At 41.6% G+C, this 16,049-nt stretch overlaps 1 protein-coding gene across 1 annotated transcript in view; it reads right to left on the reverse strand.

Moving 5' to 3' along the window:
* LOC139578595 (carboxyl-terminal PDZ ligand of neuronal nitric oxide synthase protein-like) overlaps positions 1-16,049 on the reverse strand; it is a 240,252-nt gene that overhangs the window by 26,237 nt on the left and 197,966 nt on the right. Inside the window, exon 8 of the mRNA XM_071406421.1 lies at positions 2,172-2,333. Within this exon, the coding sequence (XP_071262522.1) occupies positions 2,172-2,333 (162 nt within the window). The remainder of the gene's footprint in view (positions 1-2,171; positions 2,334-16,049) is intronic.

Here is a 16,049-nt window from a genome sequence, read left to right on the forward strand (position 1 = left end):
CGCCATATCTCTACAAAATATACAAGTAGGTTTACCAAATACACACGGGCAATATTCCAAAAGAATTAGCCTCTGTAACTGGCTTAACCTGTCCTATCTGAACAGACACAGGGAGAGGGCAAGGCTGTACAGCCTCCCCTTGAGAAACCACATTGAATCTGTCTAACAGGATCTCAAACAGGAACACCAATTGTACATAATATAAGCACTAGGTCCCCAGGACCATACAATTACCCTATTGGCAACTACAACCAATAAACTGGTTCTATAATGTAAAAGGCAATTTCCACATCCATTGTTACATTTGTCTTAAAACCAGATGTAATGATATTTCAACAACATGATTACATGGAAAAATCCTTTTCTCTTATTCAACATTCTGACTCCAAAGCGTGGAGCGAAGGCCATGTAGCCTATTTCTATGCACACTGAGGTGCGCGCGCTCCTATTACTCACAACAACAATGACAGAGACTTAGGACACAGACACACAGAATTCCAACATAACCCGGGAAATAGGAACAAAGGAAACCATACATTTAATGAAATAAACAGAACTTCTATCTCATGAGTCTTGTGAATGTTCATGTGCGCTATAAACATTGTGCCCACTCAGAGCAGTGTAAGAAATGGTTGGCTAACTGAAAATGTATCGTAGGCCTATCAAACATTAAGCAGAAATGTCTATGTGTTGCAAAAAAACGTTACGGGGGTGGAATGGTGAAATGCTAGCAATTATTGTATTATTATATGTTGGGGCTCCCAAGTGGCGCAGCGGTCTAGGGCACTGCATCTCAGTGCAAGAGGCGTCACTATAGTACCTGCTTCAAATCCAGGCTGTATCACATCCAGACGTGATTGGGAGTCCCATAGGGCGGCGCACAATTGGCCTAGCGTTGTCCGGGTTTGGCCGGTGTAGGCCGTCATTGTAATTAAGAATTTGTTCTTAACTGACTAGTTAACTGACTAGTTATATAAAGGCTAAAATAAAATAACAAATGTAATATAGATTTACCACATAGGGCCTATGCTTTTAAACATGTGAAAGCAGCAGCAAACATTTCAACAAGAGAAAAAAAGCACTCTCCACTGGCGTATGTTTGGAGAGCGAAGTAAACAATGAATATTCTTGATCACCAAACAATCTTTGGAGCTGCATATTTATTTATTACAGCAATCCTCTCTCCCTACAATTTGACGTTTGCACTGCACTCAATCCTATAACTGTACAGCAAATCAGCAATCTGTTCGCTAGCTCACCAGACCTGTGTTGATTGACAGTTTGCTGGTTCAATCAGAGTGCCGATTTCACTAGCCAATTTGTTGGAGTTTTTTTAATGTTACAAGGGCAATGCTCCGGCTACTGTCTCTGGCTGCGTTTGGAGTAATCCACGTAGACTGTTCCACAAAATGAGTGGCAAAACATTACAAACCTGGCCAGATATTTTCAAGTCATCAGTCTCAAGTCCAACTCAAGTCTCAAGTTATTTTATATCAAATCGAGTCTCAGGTCATCAAATTTGTCCACAAATTCTGATAATAACACAACTGAAACCATTCTAGTCTCTTGTATAAACAGTGCAGCACTCTAAAGATGACAGTAATTCAATAGGCACGGTGGGTCAGACTTTATCTGGGTAGTCCGGATAGTCCATCTGTAGATGCTGTAGAGCTGTTCATACTACTGTATCTGTTGATAAGCAACTGTTTGCTTGGGTTAAGTTTAGACTAAGGGTTAATAATGTTAGGGTTAGGACTAGGTTTAGGGTAAGGGTTCATTTTAGGGTAAGGGTTAAGGTTAGGGTTAAGGTTAGGTTTAGTAGATAGTTGAAATGTTACTGATAGTCTGTAGAGAATATACAGTTGGACTTTGTAAAATGTTTTACCGCATGGTGTATTAATCATGTTTTGTCAATAATTATGTAAATAATCCTCCTGCTGAGCTGGGTTAGTGGTGAGTAATTGGTATTTTGTGTATTATTTTGTATGTGTGTGTGTGGGAGAGCTGGTGTCACAGATAAGTCACACATATGATTCATAAAGGTTCATATTAGCAAAGTGAAGAGCTTGCAGACAAACAAGATAGTAGCTAGGAGGGAACAACGACCAGCTCACTGTAGTTCAAACAACACCATCTGTTAACCTACACAAACATGTGTGTCTCAGTCCTACCTGTGCCACAGCTACATGTGTCTGTTGCTGTTGTTGCTGTAGTTGTTGCTGTAGCAGCTGAATCTGGTGGTGGACTGACAGGGGAGCACTGTTGAGCAGAGTACCCGACGACGGCAGCAGCATCCTGGGGGACGCCAGCAACAGAGAGGCCTCCTCTGGAACCTGCCATGGAGGAGAGAAGGTTAATGATGATGGATTGAGAGAGGGAGCCATCAATACAAGGAGAGAGAGGATGGAAGAGGTACGGAGGAGATGGAGATAGTGCCTTCTGAAAGTATTTCCACACTTTTTTCCACATTTTGTTGCGTTACAGGCTGAATTTAAAATGTTTGACTTTTTGTCACTGGCCTACACACAATACCCTATAGTGTCAAAGTGGAATTATGTTTTTCAACTTAACTACAAACGAAAAGCTTTAACCTTGAGTCAATAGGTATTCAACCCCTTTGTTATGGCAAGCCTAAATAAGTTCAGGAGTAAACATTTGCTTAACAAGTCACATAAGTTGCATGGACTCTGTGTGCAATAATAGTGTTTAACATGATTTTTTTATGACTACCTCATCTCTGTATCCCACACATACAATTATCTGTAAGGTCCCTCAGTCAAGCAGTGAATTTCAATCACAGATTCAACCACAAAGAACAATGCCTCGCAAATATGGGCACCTATTGGTAGCAGACATTGAATATCCCTTTGAGCATGGTGAAGTTATTAATTACACTTTGGATGGTGTATCAATACACCCAATCACTACAAAGATACATGCGTCCTTCCTAACTCAGTTGCCGGAGAGAAAGGTAACCACTCAGGGATTTCACTATGAGGCCAATGGTGACTTTACAGAGTTTAATAAGTGTGATAGGAGAAAACTGAGGATGGATCAACAGCATTATAATTAGTCCATAATATCCAGGCAAAATAAGAAAACTTGGTTCAGTCTGCTTTCCACCAGACACTGGGAGATTAATTCCCTTCTCAGCAGGACAATAACTCAAAACACACTGCAGTTGCTTACCAAGAATACAGTGAATGTTCCTGAGTGGCCGAGTTACAGTGTTGACTTAAATCTGCTTGAAAATCTATGACATTACATGAAAATGGTTGTCTAGTAATGAATGATCAACAAACAATTTGACATAGCTTGAAGAATTTTGAAAAGAATAATGGGCAAATATTGTCCAGATGTGCAAAGCACTTAGAGACTTTCCCAGAAAGACTCACAGCTGTAATCACTGCCAAAGGTGATTTTAACATGTACTCAGGGCTGTGAATACTTACAGTATGTAAATTACATATTTCTGCATTTTATTGTCAATAAATTTGCTCAAATTTCAAAAAACATGCGTTCACTTTGTCATTATGTGGTATTGTGTGTAGATGGGCGAGAGAAAAAATATTGAATCCATTTCGAATTCAGGCTGTAACAAAACAAAATGTGAAATAGGTCAAGTGGTATGAATACTTTCTGAAGGCACTGTCGATAAATAGAAAGAAAGTCAGAGAGACATATTTATATATGTTCATATTCAATGTGTTCTTTGGCAGTGTGAGTGTACATTTCCCTAGCCTGGCTGAAGCGACCCATGTGATTCACAGCGCAGGGAGAGCTGTGACCACACTGGTCTGGAAAGGAGGCTGTTTGTTAATGCAATATTTGCTTAGAAATGGGTCAATGGGTTTGATTGGTTTTCTCAATTTAAAAATCCAACCGTTGTGAAGGAAAGGGCCGGGGAGCTGAGTGTGGCTGTGCGTGTGGGTGATTGAGTAAGAAAGACACAGAGGAGAGCCAACCAGTGTTCGCCAGACTAACATTTCCCCTGGTGATAAGGTGATAAGCAGAGCTTAAGGTAAAACAGAGGCATTGCTGAACAGGCCCTGAGAGAAAAAGAAGAGCCATGCTCGCTCATGCATCTACATGTCAGACAGACAACCACATATGTTACTACCGGAATAGTATTCACACAATAATTAATTGAAAAAGAAGAACAATAGCAACTTGTATCTGTCAAAGGCCTGGAGGACTATATTGTTTTTCCTTGAATAGCTAAATCAATCTGTGTCGGAGAGAGAGAGAGAGTTGCATTTGTGTATGTGTGTGTGTCAGACAGAGATAATTGCATAGAATATGCATTTACTGAAGAATACAGAGAGAGAGATTACATTTTGATGGACCTATTGGAGCATCCTTGCTCAGGCCAGTTGGAGAGAAAACTGCTTCAGAAATCAAATCATATGTTGTTGGATGTTTCCAAAGTACTGTTTCATGACACAACCCACATTTCCATCCATAGTTTTTATGCGAGTAAAGTCATACCGTATAAAAAAAATCATGACAGCTGTGATGGAAACAGGAAGTTTCGGTACATTTTTCTAAATGCTGACAAAGAATTTGTTCATTCGACATGGTGGGATCTTTTTGTGTCGGTAAAATTACTCATGCGTGAAATGGCAGTGGAAATGCCTTTATGCTCAAATATTGATATAATAACCATCATATCGAAGTAAACTTGGAGTCACAAGAGGATATGGTGTGTGGTCCTCCCACTATGACTTGGGAAAGCATGTGGTTTATTAGGCTACAGATAAAATAATTAACTTCACAGGGTGGTGAAAGTGTACAGTGATGAGCTTGATGCTCCTTTCCAATAAATATCGAGGGTCTTATTCTGGTGACATGATCGATGTAGACTAGCCTACCCACACTGTATCTGGGAGCTGTTGGCTCACAGATATCCACAGCAAGTGATTTTTATCCACAGCAAGTGGATAAGAGGGAGTTCCATAAAGGTGAACATCTATCCCTCTCAGTCAAGCAGAACTTTGCGACGAGTCATGCTCCTCTGAGTCTGCAGGACAGATACAGTATCCACAGCAAGTCCGTTTGGTGGAAACACACCACTGGTGGGAAAATGCACACATTGTCCTCATGTGGATTTTTGAATACTATATTAACATGAAAATGTGTTGCCAATTGTATGGAAACCTAGCTACAGACAACACAAAGAATGAGTTACAGGTCCAAGCTAGACAATTTTACAATACATAACGTATGGATAGTCACCATTATTGAAAGGGGTTGGGTTAAATGCAGAAGACACACTTCAGTTGAATGCATTCAGTTGTACAACTGACCAGGTATCCCCCTTTCCTTTCTATTACACTGCACAGATTCACTCTCTGAACAAACAGTTCACTCAATCCACTAAGTTTGTTTCGAAGTCAGCAAATTACACCCCAAATCTATGTTCTGTCATCTGTCTTAGGTGCAGATACTGCAGCATCAACACTGGTGTCACACACACACACACACACACACACACACACACACACACACACACACACACACACACACACACACACACACACACACACACACACACACACACAGAGTTGGTGAGTGATGGTGTGTCGCTGTCTGATCTACAGGTTAATCAGGACATTACCAGACAAGCTGTTTACTCTCAACTCTTGATGAACAGTGGAACTAGAACACTCTCTCTGTGTGTGTGTGTGCGTAGTGATTTCATCAAGTGTAGTACACTAGTAATGTGCGGGTCAGTTGTTTGTTTACCCAAACCCACGCAATTGCTAATAACCCATCAGCAACCGGCTGACTATATGTGATAAAGTGAAAATCTGAGGGCCTACCCCGACCCTAATCCACAAATAGGCCGATAGAAAATGCGCTGTACAGTCAGATGGCAGAACAATTTTTTGACAGGGAGAGCAGGATGAATTTTTTAAAGCCTAATTTAGATATGTTTCAGTTTAGAATTTCCAACATTTTGGTTGGCTATTTGTTAGTCAGCTTGTCTAAAATTAGATATATCCAATTTTATTTCTCACATGCGCCGAATACAACAGGTATAGACTTTACAGTGAAATGCTTACTTACGAGCCCTTTCCCAACAATGCAGAGTTAAAAGGAACAATTATAAAACATTTGCAAAATAAAAAATGGAAATAGTAACACAGTCAGTGTCCCGATTTCAGTTATGTTACCATTACATTTAACCCATCTGAACAGTAGGCTACAGTTTCCTTGACGTGCCATATTTGATGTCCCCGTCTTGTGACTCTCGAATTTGTATAGCGCCTCACAATTATCACACATAACTTAGCTGGCACTGCTATCATCTTCTTTTGCCACTTAACAAAATCTTTCCCAAACATTACTGTTCTGGCCCTCCCCTCTCTTTAAACTCGCCATTTTGCAGCTTTTATCTTATTGAATTGAAATCCGACATTGTGCTTTTTGCCTCAGTGGATCGACGTTAACTTTTTCTGCCCAAGTTTCCAAAAGCACTTGGCGATTGGCGTGTATTTGGCACGCATACAGACAGGCCCTGAAGCTTAGGCTTACACAGTAACGGCAGGTAAAAAATAATGAAATAAAAACCTCAATGTAGCCTATAGATATGAATTGCACACGAATAATACATGTATGGATTTTTAATGCATTGTTTTCTTTTAATTCAACCCGCTGGATTTTCAGATTTGAATTCAACCTGCCCGCCACCCACCTTTCATCCACACAATATTTCATGACCCTAAACCTGCCCGCTCCACGGAAATAACTGCAGGGATTGCGGGTTATTAGTCAACCCGCGCATCACTACAGTAAACATCTTTGTACTGTTTACTTTGGTAACTCTGGTTAAATAATTGTTTGCTTTACACATAATTTGTCAGAATAATTGTAATAGTGTGAAGATGAAAAGAATACCTTAGCCTCCAGCTGAAAGACTGACTGTTTTTATGTACTAAAGTACCTTTGCATAGAGAACTGTCACTGGTATAATGGCAATAGAATTGAAGAGGGAGTGAATATAATACATGTGCAACGGTTAGGGGCTCTGGGGAGGAAAGAGAGCGAGAGAGAGACACCTGTCAGTTTCCATAAAGGTGAACATCTATCCCTCTCAGTCAAGCAGAACTTTGCGACGAGTCATACTCCTCTGAGTCTGCAGGACAGATACAGCACGATGGGTAGTTGACAAGCTGCACTAACAAGAACACAGTAGAGGATATTCAAGACCTTTCTTGTCAGACATAGCACCTTTACTTTACACCTTTACTGTTTTGGATCCCCATTAGCTGTTGCGGAAGCAGCAGCTACTCTTCCTGGAGTCCACACAAAACATGAAACATGACATAATACAGAACATTAATAGATAAGAACAGAACTACATAGATTTAAAAATGGCACACCTAGCCTACATATCCATACAAACAATTTTGAATTTTCAACACAATGTTTCTTATATAAAAAAGAAGTAATGCAGTCAGTCTCTCCTCATCTCTAAGGCAAGAGTGACTGGCATGCATAGTATTTATATTGGCCCTCTGATTACAATGAAGAGCAAGACGTGCCACTCTTTTCTGGGCCAACTAGGTCTTTTTTGCAGCACATTAATCAAGATAAGACTAAACTAGAGCTTACAGGACTTGCTTTTTGGAGTGTGGTGTCAAAAAAAGCAGAGCATCTCTTTATTATGGACAGACCTCTCCCATCTTTACAACGATTGAATCTACAGTTGAAGTCGGAAGTTTACGTACACTTAGGTTGGAGTCATTAAATCTCGTTTTTCAACCACTCCACAAATGTCTTGTTAACAAACTATAGTTTTGGCAAGTCGTTTAGAACATCTACTTTGTGCATGACACAATTCATTTTTCCAACAATTTTTTACAGACAGATTATTTCACTTCTAATTCACTTTATCACAATTCCAGTGGGTCAGAAGTTTACATCAATTGACTGTGCATTTAAACAGCTTGGAAAATTCCAGAAAATTATGTCATGGCTTCAGAAGATTCTGATAGGCTAATTGACATAATTTGAGTCAATTGGAGGTGTACCTGTGGATGTATTTCAAGGCCTACCTTCAAACTCAGTGCCTCTTTGCTTGACATCATAGGAGAAATTTAAAGAAATCAGCCAAGACCCATGAAAAAAAATTGTAGACCTCCACATGTCTGTTTCATCCTTGGTAGCAAATTCCAAATGCCCGAAGGTACCACGTTCATCTGTATAAACAATAGTATGCAAGTATAAACACATTGGGACCACGCAGCCGTCATACCGCTCAGGAAGGAGATGCGTTCTGTCTCCCAGAGATGAATGTACTTTGGTGCGAAAAGTGCAAATCAATCCCAGAACAACAGCAAAGGACCTTGTGAAGATGCTGGAGGAAACAGGTACAAAAGTATCTATATCCACAGTAAAAATGAGTCCTATATCGACATAACCTGAAAGGCCGCCCAGCAAGGAACAAGCCACTTCTCCAAAACCACCATAAAAAGGCCAGACTACGGTTTGCAACTGCACATGGGGACAAATATCGTACTTTTTGGAGAAATGTCCTCTGGTCTGATGAAACAAAAATACAACTGTTTGGCCATAATGACCATTGTTATGTTTAGAGGAAAAAGGGGGAGGCTTGCAAGCCGAGGAACACCATCCCAACCGTGAAGAACGGAAGTGGCAGCATCATGTTGTGGGGGTGCTTTGCTGCAGGAGGGACTGGTGCACTTCACAAAATAGATGGCATCATGAGGATGGAAAATTATGTGGATATATTGAAGCAACATCTCAAGACATCAGTCAGGAAGTTAAAGCTTGGTCGCAAATGGGTCTTCCAAATGAACAATGACTCCAAAGATACTTCCAAAGTTGTGGCAAAATGGCTTAAGGACAACAATGTCAAGGTATTGGAGTGGCCACAAAGCCCTGACCTCAATCCCATAGAAAATTTGTGGGCAGAACTGAAAACGTGTGTGCGAGCAAGGAGGCCTACAAACCTGACTCAGTTACACCAGCTCTGTCAGGAGGAATGGGCCAAAATTCAGCCAACTTATTGTGGGAAGCTTGTGGAAGGCTACCTGAAACTTTTGATCCAAGTAAAACAATTTAAAGACATTGCTACAAAATACTAATTGAGTGTATGTAAACTTCTGACCCGCTCGGAATGTGATGAAAGAAATAAATGCTGAAATAAATAATTATCTCTACTATTACTCTGACATTTCACATTCTTAAAATAAAGTGGTGATCCTAACTGACCTATGACAGGGAATGTTTACTAGGATTAAATATCAGGAATTGTGAAAAACTGAGTTTAAATGTATTTGGCTAAGGTGTATGTAAACTTCCGACTTTAACTGTATGTGTTTTGACCATGAAAGTTTACAATCGAAGGTAGCATCTAGGGCTGTGGCGGTTATAACATTTTATCAGCCGGTGATTTACCATTAATTAGCATAAACATGTTTATCATCTCCTGGCTTCCACAGCCACTGATGCAGACTTTTGGAACATCTACATTTTAAAAAGTCTAATAAATCCATTTAATATAGCCTACACCATCACAATAAATACATTCTTTATTTCAGACAGGTCTAAAGTAATATGATATGAAGAAAATGTAGTCTATTTCAGAAGAACAGAATAGCATACTCTGAGTTGTTAGGCCCTGATATGACTATGCCATATGGCTGTGGGCTACACTAGTTCATTTAGCAAACAAGATTTGCTTAGAATTCCATGGCTTAATTTTTTAAATGATTTTATAGTTTAAAGAATACAATTGAACATAGCTTAATTAATTAGAAAGAACATTTTCTCCAAACGATTTCAAAGGAAGTGCGCACATGCGGCTATTCTGTGTTGAACAAAGAAACTGGTCCTATATAATTATATTAGAGTTATTTATGCAACTTTAGTTGTGATACAAACGTTGGGCTATATGTTTTGATTGTTAATACATTCTAAGGCTGCATGATGGGACTCTAATGATGATTTGAAAAAAGTCACAAGCTGCACACACTTCATCAGTCTCTCATTCACAATTTGACAAGCACTTGATAATGTTCTCACCAGGCTGCATCCACCTTGTGTGGCCGCAATGCCCCCTAAGCAATCCATGACTTTTGCGGCCAAAGTGGCTGTTGTGCCCTTGAGCTGAATATAATTCCCTTCTCTCGGCTGCCGTGCTCCGAAGTACCTCTCACTCACATAGCTCACTCAGATGTAGTCAATGACTGTGACGTGATCGGGTCCTTTTCACAGGCATTTCAGCTAAGAAGTAGGTGAACGAAGACAGACACATCGGGGACGCAACTGTGCACTCCCCTCTTATCGAATACCGAGGTGCATATTGAAGATGTTAGAAATGTCCACATTTAGCCTACTTTCCATCAGCCAACAAGATGAGTAGGCCTAACGAACAGCAGAAGCACTAGCCTATGTCAATCTACTATTGTCACGCCCTGATCTGTTTCACCTGTCCCTGTGATTGTCTCCACCCCCTCCAGGTGTCACTTATTTCCCCCAGTGTATTTATCCCTGTGTTTCCTGTCTCTCTGTGCCAGTTTGTCCTGTATGTTTCCAAGTCAACCAGTGGTTTTTCCTATTCTCCTGCTTTTTGGATTTTTCCTTTTTCTAGTCCTCCTGGTTTTGACCCTTGCCTGTTTCTGGACTTTGTACCCGCCTGCCTGACCATTCTGCCTGCCTTGACCACGAGCCTGTCTGCCACTCTGTACCTCCTGGACTCTGATCTGGTTTTGACCTTTTGCCTGTCCACGACCATTCTCTTGCCTACTCCTTTTGGATGAATAAACATTGTAAGACTCCAACCATCTGCATCTGGGTCTCGCCTTGTGTCATGATAACTATCCACATAGTACAAAAGTTGACCTATTCAATTGGTCAATTTGTCCTTCTGTGCAATAAATAAATATTCCAAGCATACTCTGGGACAGTTGTGGGATGCGATAGATCCCAAATTAATACAGCCACTTGTATTAAAAAACCTTTTAAAAGCAAGGAGGCTGATTGCTTAGCTCAAAATGTTGATAAACTATTAGGCTATTTTTTCATATTATAAGCGCAACAATGCACACAAAGCAGTAGGCTAAAAGAGTGAATGTTCCAAAATGCAATCAATTAGTGGGGAAACACTGTTCTCGAAAAGTGACGGCAAATGCCATTATGCATGTAATGCGTTATCATAAAGGTACATTTTTATGGTGAAAATGATCTTCCCCAAACTTGAAACTCACGCACAATCTATGTATGCTAGTTAGGCTTTACACCGGCTATAAAGCGGATTAATGTGCTTACCTTTCAGAAGTTATTTGGCCACTTTAGTTGTGATACAAACCTTATTAAAACATATAAACCTATAGGCTAGGATACATTAGGTGTGCAAATATGATCTGAAAAAGTCACAAAATAAAGGTATGCACTGTTTCTTGCCTTAATGCATAAACTGGGCATCATTCACAAGTGATAATACATAAACTAATATTATCACCCATCAGACTATTCTGAATTTAATGTTGTCTTTACATACAGTAGTTTGGAGTCAAAAGTTTGGACACCTACTCATTCAAGAGTTTTTCTTTATTTTTGCTATTTCCTACATTGCAGAACAATAGTGAAGACATCAAAATTATGACATAACACATATGGAATCATGTAGTATTCTTCAAATAATAGCCACCCTTTGCCCTTGATGACAGCTTTGCACACTCTTGGCATTACAGGCAACAGCCGCATCGAGCTAAAGGCTACAGCTGCCGCTTTCAAGGAGTGGGACAATTGTCCGGACGCTTATAAGAAATACCGCTATGCCCTCAGACGAACCATCAAACAAACAAAGCGTCAATACAGGATTAAGATTGAATCCTACTACACCAGCTCTGACGCTCATCGGATGTGGCAGGGCTTGAAAATTATTACGGACTACAAAGGGAAACCCAGACGCGAGCTGCCCAGTGACGCCTATCAGCCTATCAGACGAGCTAAATGCCTTTTATGCTCACTTCGAGGCAAGCAACATTGAAGCATGCACAAGAGCACCAGCTGTTCTGGATGACTGTGTGATAACGCTTTCGGTAGCCGATGTGAGCAAGCCCATTAAACAGGTCAACATTCACAAAGCCGCTGGGCCAGACAGATTACCAGGCATGCGCGGACCAACTGGCAAGTGTCTTCACTGACATGTTCAACCGCTCCCTGACCGAGACTGTAATACTTACATGTTTCAAGCAGACCACCACAGTCCCTGTGCCTAAGGAAGCGAAGGTAACCTGCCTAAATGATTACCGCCCAGTAGCACTCACGTCGGTAGCCATGAAGTGCTTTGAAAGGCTGGTCTTGGCTCACATCAACAGCATCCTCCCTGTTGAAAGGCCCATGGAGTTGGTGGAAGAATCCTTTAATTTATGGCTACTTGCTCCGCTGGGCCAGGGGCGCTTTAATTAGGTTAGGTGGAAATGTCCGACAGATCTCTACTCATTAAAAGGAGGATCTCGCTGCTTTCTCTTCCTTAATAACTCCGTCTAATCCATAAGTTCTGTGCGTCCATGAATTCACGTAGGTCCACCGAATCTGTTACCTTTCATCTGAACTATCTGTTGCGATCGGGAGAGGGGGCCATCAGTTATTGTTTATAGTTATTACCGCGGAGCGCGGCTTGGAGCGCACGCTTCAAACCTACTGTGTAATGTAAATGGTCAATGATCACGGCCCTACAGATCATCACAGGCCAAGTATGCCATCAATATATGGTTAATATGTAATGAAACTACATGTACATTTGAGGACAAACTTGAAAGGGTGAAATATGAAACTTAATTGTTTGCTGAACTGATCAATTCTGATATCAAACTGATGGGGATTGGAGATTGAATAACCGATCACTGATTTAATTATGTGTATTATTCTTCTCATGATTATGACGAATAGTGACGAGCCTAAATGACTCAGGGATGATTCCTATTGACTTGTTATTGAACTGAATTGCTGAATTACCTAATTATGTTAATAATGAATGATTGTTATGATTTGATCTTTGTGATTATGAATTTGATTGGATACATGTTATTCTGTTTCCTTTGTTATGCAGCACAGACTACCCAGTAAATATACCACTTCATGGTTAAAGTAATTCCTGCCTCAGTCTCATCCATTCCTCTGTCACCTGACACATGACCACCTGTTCACCTTCACTGTCAGTCATCCTACCTGTCCAGCTACCCACACAGATTTCACTAACCTTTCACTCCCGGATACTCTAGACACACTCACATTTGCATACCGCCCCAACAGATCCACAGATGACGCAATCTCAGTCGCACTCCACGCTTACCTGTCCCACCTGGACAAAATTGACACCTATGTGAGAATGCTGTTCATTGACTACAGCTCAGCATTCAACACCATAGTGCCCACGAAGCTCATCACTTAGCTAAGGACACTGGGACTAAACACCTCCCTCTTCAACTGTATCCTGGACTTCCTGACGGGCAGCCCCAAGGTGGTAAGGGTAGGCAATAACACGTCTGCCATGCTGATTCTCAACACTGGGGCCCCTCAGGGGTGTGTACTTAGTCCCCTCCTGTACACCCTGTTCACCCACGACTGCGTAGTCAAATACAACTCCAACACCAACATTAAGTTTGCTGATGACACAACAGTGGTAGGCCTGATCACCAACAACGATGAGACAGCCTATAGGGAGGAGGTCAGAGACCTGGCAGTGTGGTGCCAGGACAACAACCTCTCCCTCAATGTGAGCAAGACAAAGGAGATGATCGTGGACTACAGGAAAAGGAGGGCCGAACAGGCCCCCATTAACATCGACGTTCCTTGGTGTCCACATCACCAATGAACTATCATGGTCCAAACACACCAAGACAGTCGTGAAGAGAGCACGACAACACCTTTTACTCCTCAGGAGACTGAAAAGATTTGGCATGAGTCCCCAGATCCTCAAAAAGTTATACAGCTGCACCATCGAGAGCATCCTGACCGGTTGCATCCCTGCATGGTATGGCAACTGCTCGGCATCTGACCGTAAGGCGCTACAGAGGGTAGTGCTTAAGGCCCAGTCATCACTGGGGCCAAGCTTCCTGCCATCCAGGACCTACTGTATATAATAGGCGGTGTCAAAAATTGTCAGAGACTCCAGTCACCCAAGTCATAGACTGTTTTCTCTGCTACCGCACGGCAGGTGGTCCCTGGGCGCTAAGTCTAGGACCCAAAGGCTCCTTAACAGCTTCTACCCCCAAGCCAAAAGACTGCTGAACAATTAATCAAATGGCCACTGGACTATTTACATTGACACCCCCTCCCCGTCCATTTGTTTTGTACACCGCTGCTACTCGAAGTTTATTATCTATGCATAGTCATTTCACCCCTACCTACATGTACAAATGACCTCGATTAACCTGTACATTGACTAGGTACCGGTACCCACTGTATATAGCCTCGTTATTGTTATTTTATTGTGTTACTTTTTATTATTTTTTACTTTAGTTTATTTGGTAAATATTTTCTTTACTGTTCTTGAACTGCGCTGTTGGTTAAGGGCTTGTAAGTGAGCATTTCACAATAAGATCTACACTTGTTGTATTCGGCACATGTGACAAATAAAGTTTGATTTGATTTAAGACTACATATATAAATATTTCCATCTCTTTCCTGGGTAGATTCTCAGAGATAGACATAAACACTTGTGGTTTCAGAGGGTTTTGACTTAGTCTATGTCTTGGGGAGAAATACATTAAACCTGTGGTTTTTGAATAAGGGCCCTCCAGCCTCTGTTGGTTAGCGAAATACCAACTCATTCAGTCAAAGCACTCTGGACCACACACACTGAGAACAGCAAAGAGACCAATTTGCTGAATAAAACCCAGTATAATTTTGCCTGAGGCTGTGCTATATCCCACGGGCATCAAGAGACAGACAGACGTGCACGTACATGCTCACACATAGATTCCAAGCAGTTCTTACGAGCTAACAACAACACGCTAACAGGCCTACTGAATAGATTCCCAAACTTTGTCTGATCCACCACCTCCCAAGTGTGTTTAACTCAATAGAAAGAGAAAACATCCGTCCTTTTGAGGAGAATGCTAAATGTGTTTACAGCAATCTGGCCCCAATTTGGATGGAAACATAATTTGAATTTGTTTTGATTATTTTAAGGTAAACAAATGAGGAGAATAACATGGGGTCTGAGTTTGTGTTCTGAGGAGAAGTACAACTACAACTCCTTATATGATCAAGAAGAAGAAAAACAAAACACTTCCCAAATACCCCTAATTATTTTTTGACATGACCAATGTTACACGCTCCCCCCTGCTCCCTTCCACCCTCTCTGCAGCATCTGCAGGCTACTTCTGCCCTTCAAAGGGGAGATCAGATGATTTGATGTGAGACAGTCGTGCACATCACAGCACAAATTGAAGCATACTACAGGTTCCCTTCCAAGTTTCCACTCCTTCCTTTCAGAAAACAGTGAAGTGCACTCATCTCCTTCCCTTCAGAGTGCACACTGAATGTTCAATTCAAGTCTCCCTCCCTGGCTGTGGGTGCCCTGAGGGCCCTTAAGTGCTGTGGCCCTCTGCCTTTCAGTCTGGGCCGAGAGAGAGAGAGAGAGAGACACCATCAGGGGTCTGGGGCTAGTGTTGTAGCAGCAGCTGGCAGTGTGTATAAGGCAGTATAGTATGTGCATGTGTTTACTCCCCCCAGTCCCCTCAAATGTCCTTGGCAGCAGCAGTAATCTGCCCATCCTTCTCTCTGCCACCACATCCACTCAGCACCACAGCCAAACGGAGGGAGGAAGGAGAAGAAAGAGAGAGGAAGTAATGGACCCCTGAGATAGAGAAGGAAGGCTGGCTCTCTCATCCTTTAACAGTGATTACACTAGCTGCTCCCTGCTATTTATCCTGTTCTTCTGACAACCTGGATCCACCCACAGCACCAATAGCACACTCAGAGCTGTGCTTGAGTGTGTGTGGGAAACAGAGTGTGAGTGGCAGGAGCTAGGGGGTAGTGGAGTGGGACTAGGTAGGAGTGGATTA

The sequence above is a fragment of the Salvelinus alpinus genome, chromosome 6 (genome assembly GCF_045679555.1).
Source record: "Salvelinus alpinus chromosome 6, SLU_Salpinus.1, whole genome shotgun sequence".
NCBI classification, from domain to species: domain Eukaryota; kingdom Metazoa; phylum Chordata; class Actinopteri; order Salmoniformes; family Salmonidae; genus Salvelinus; species Salvelinus alpinus.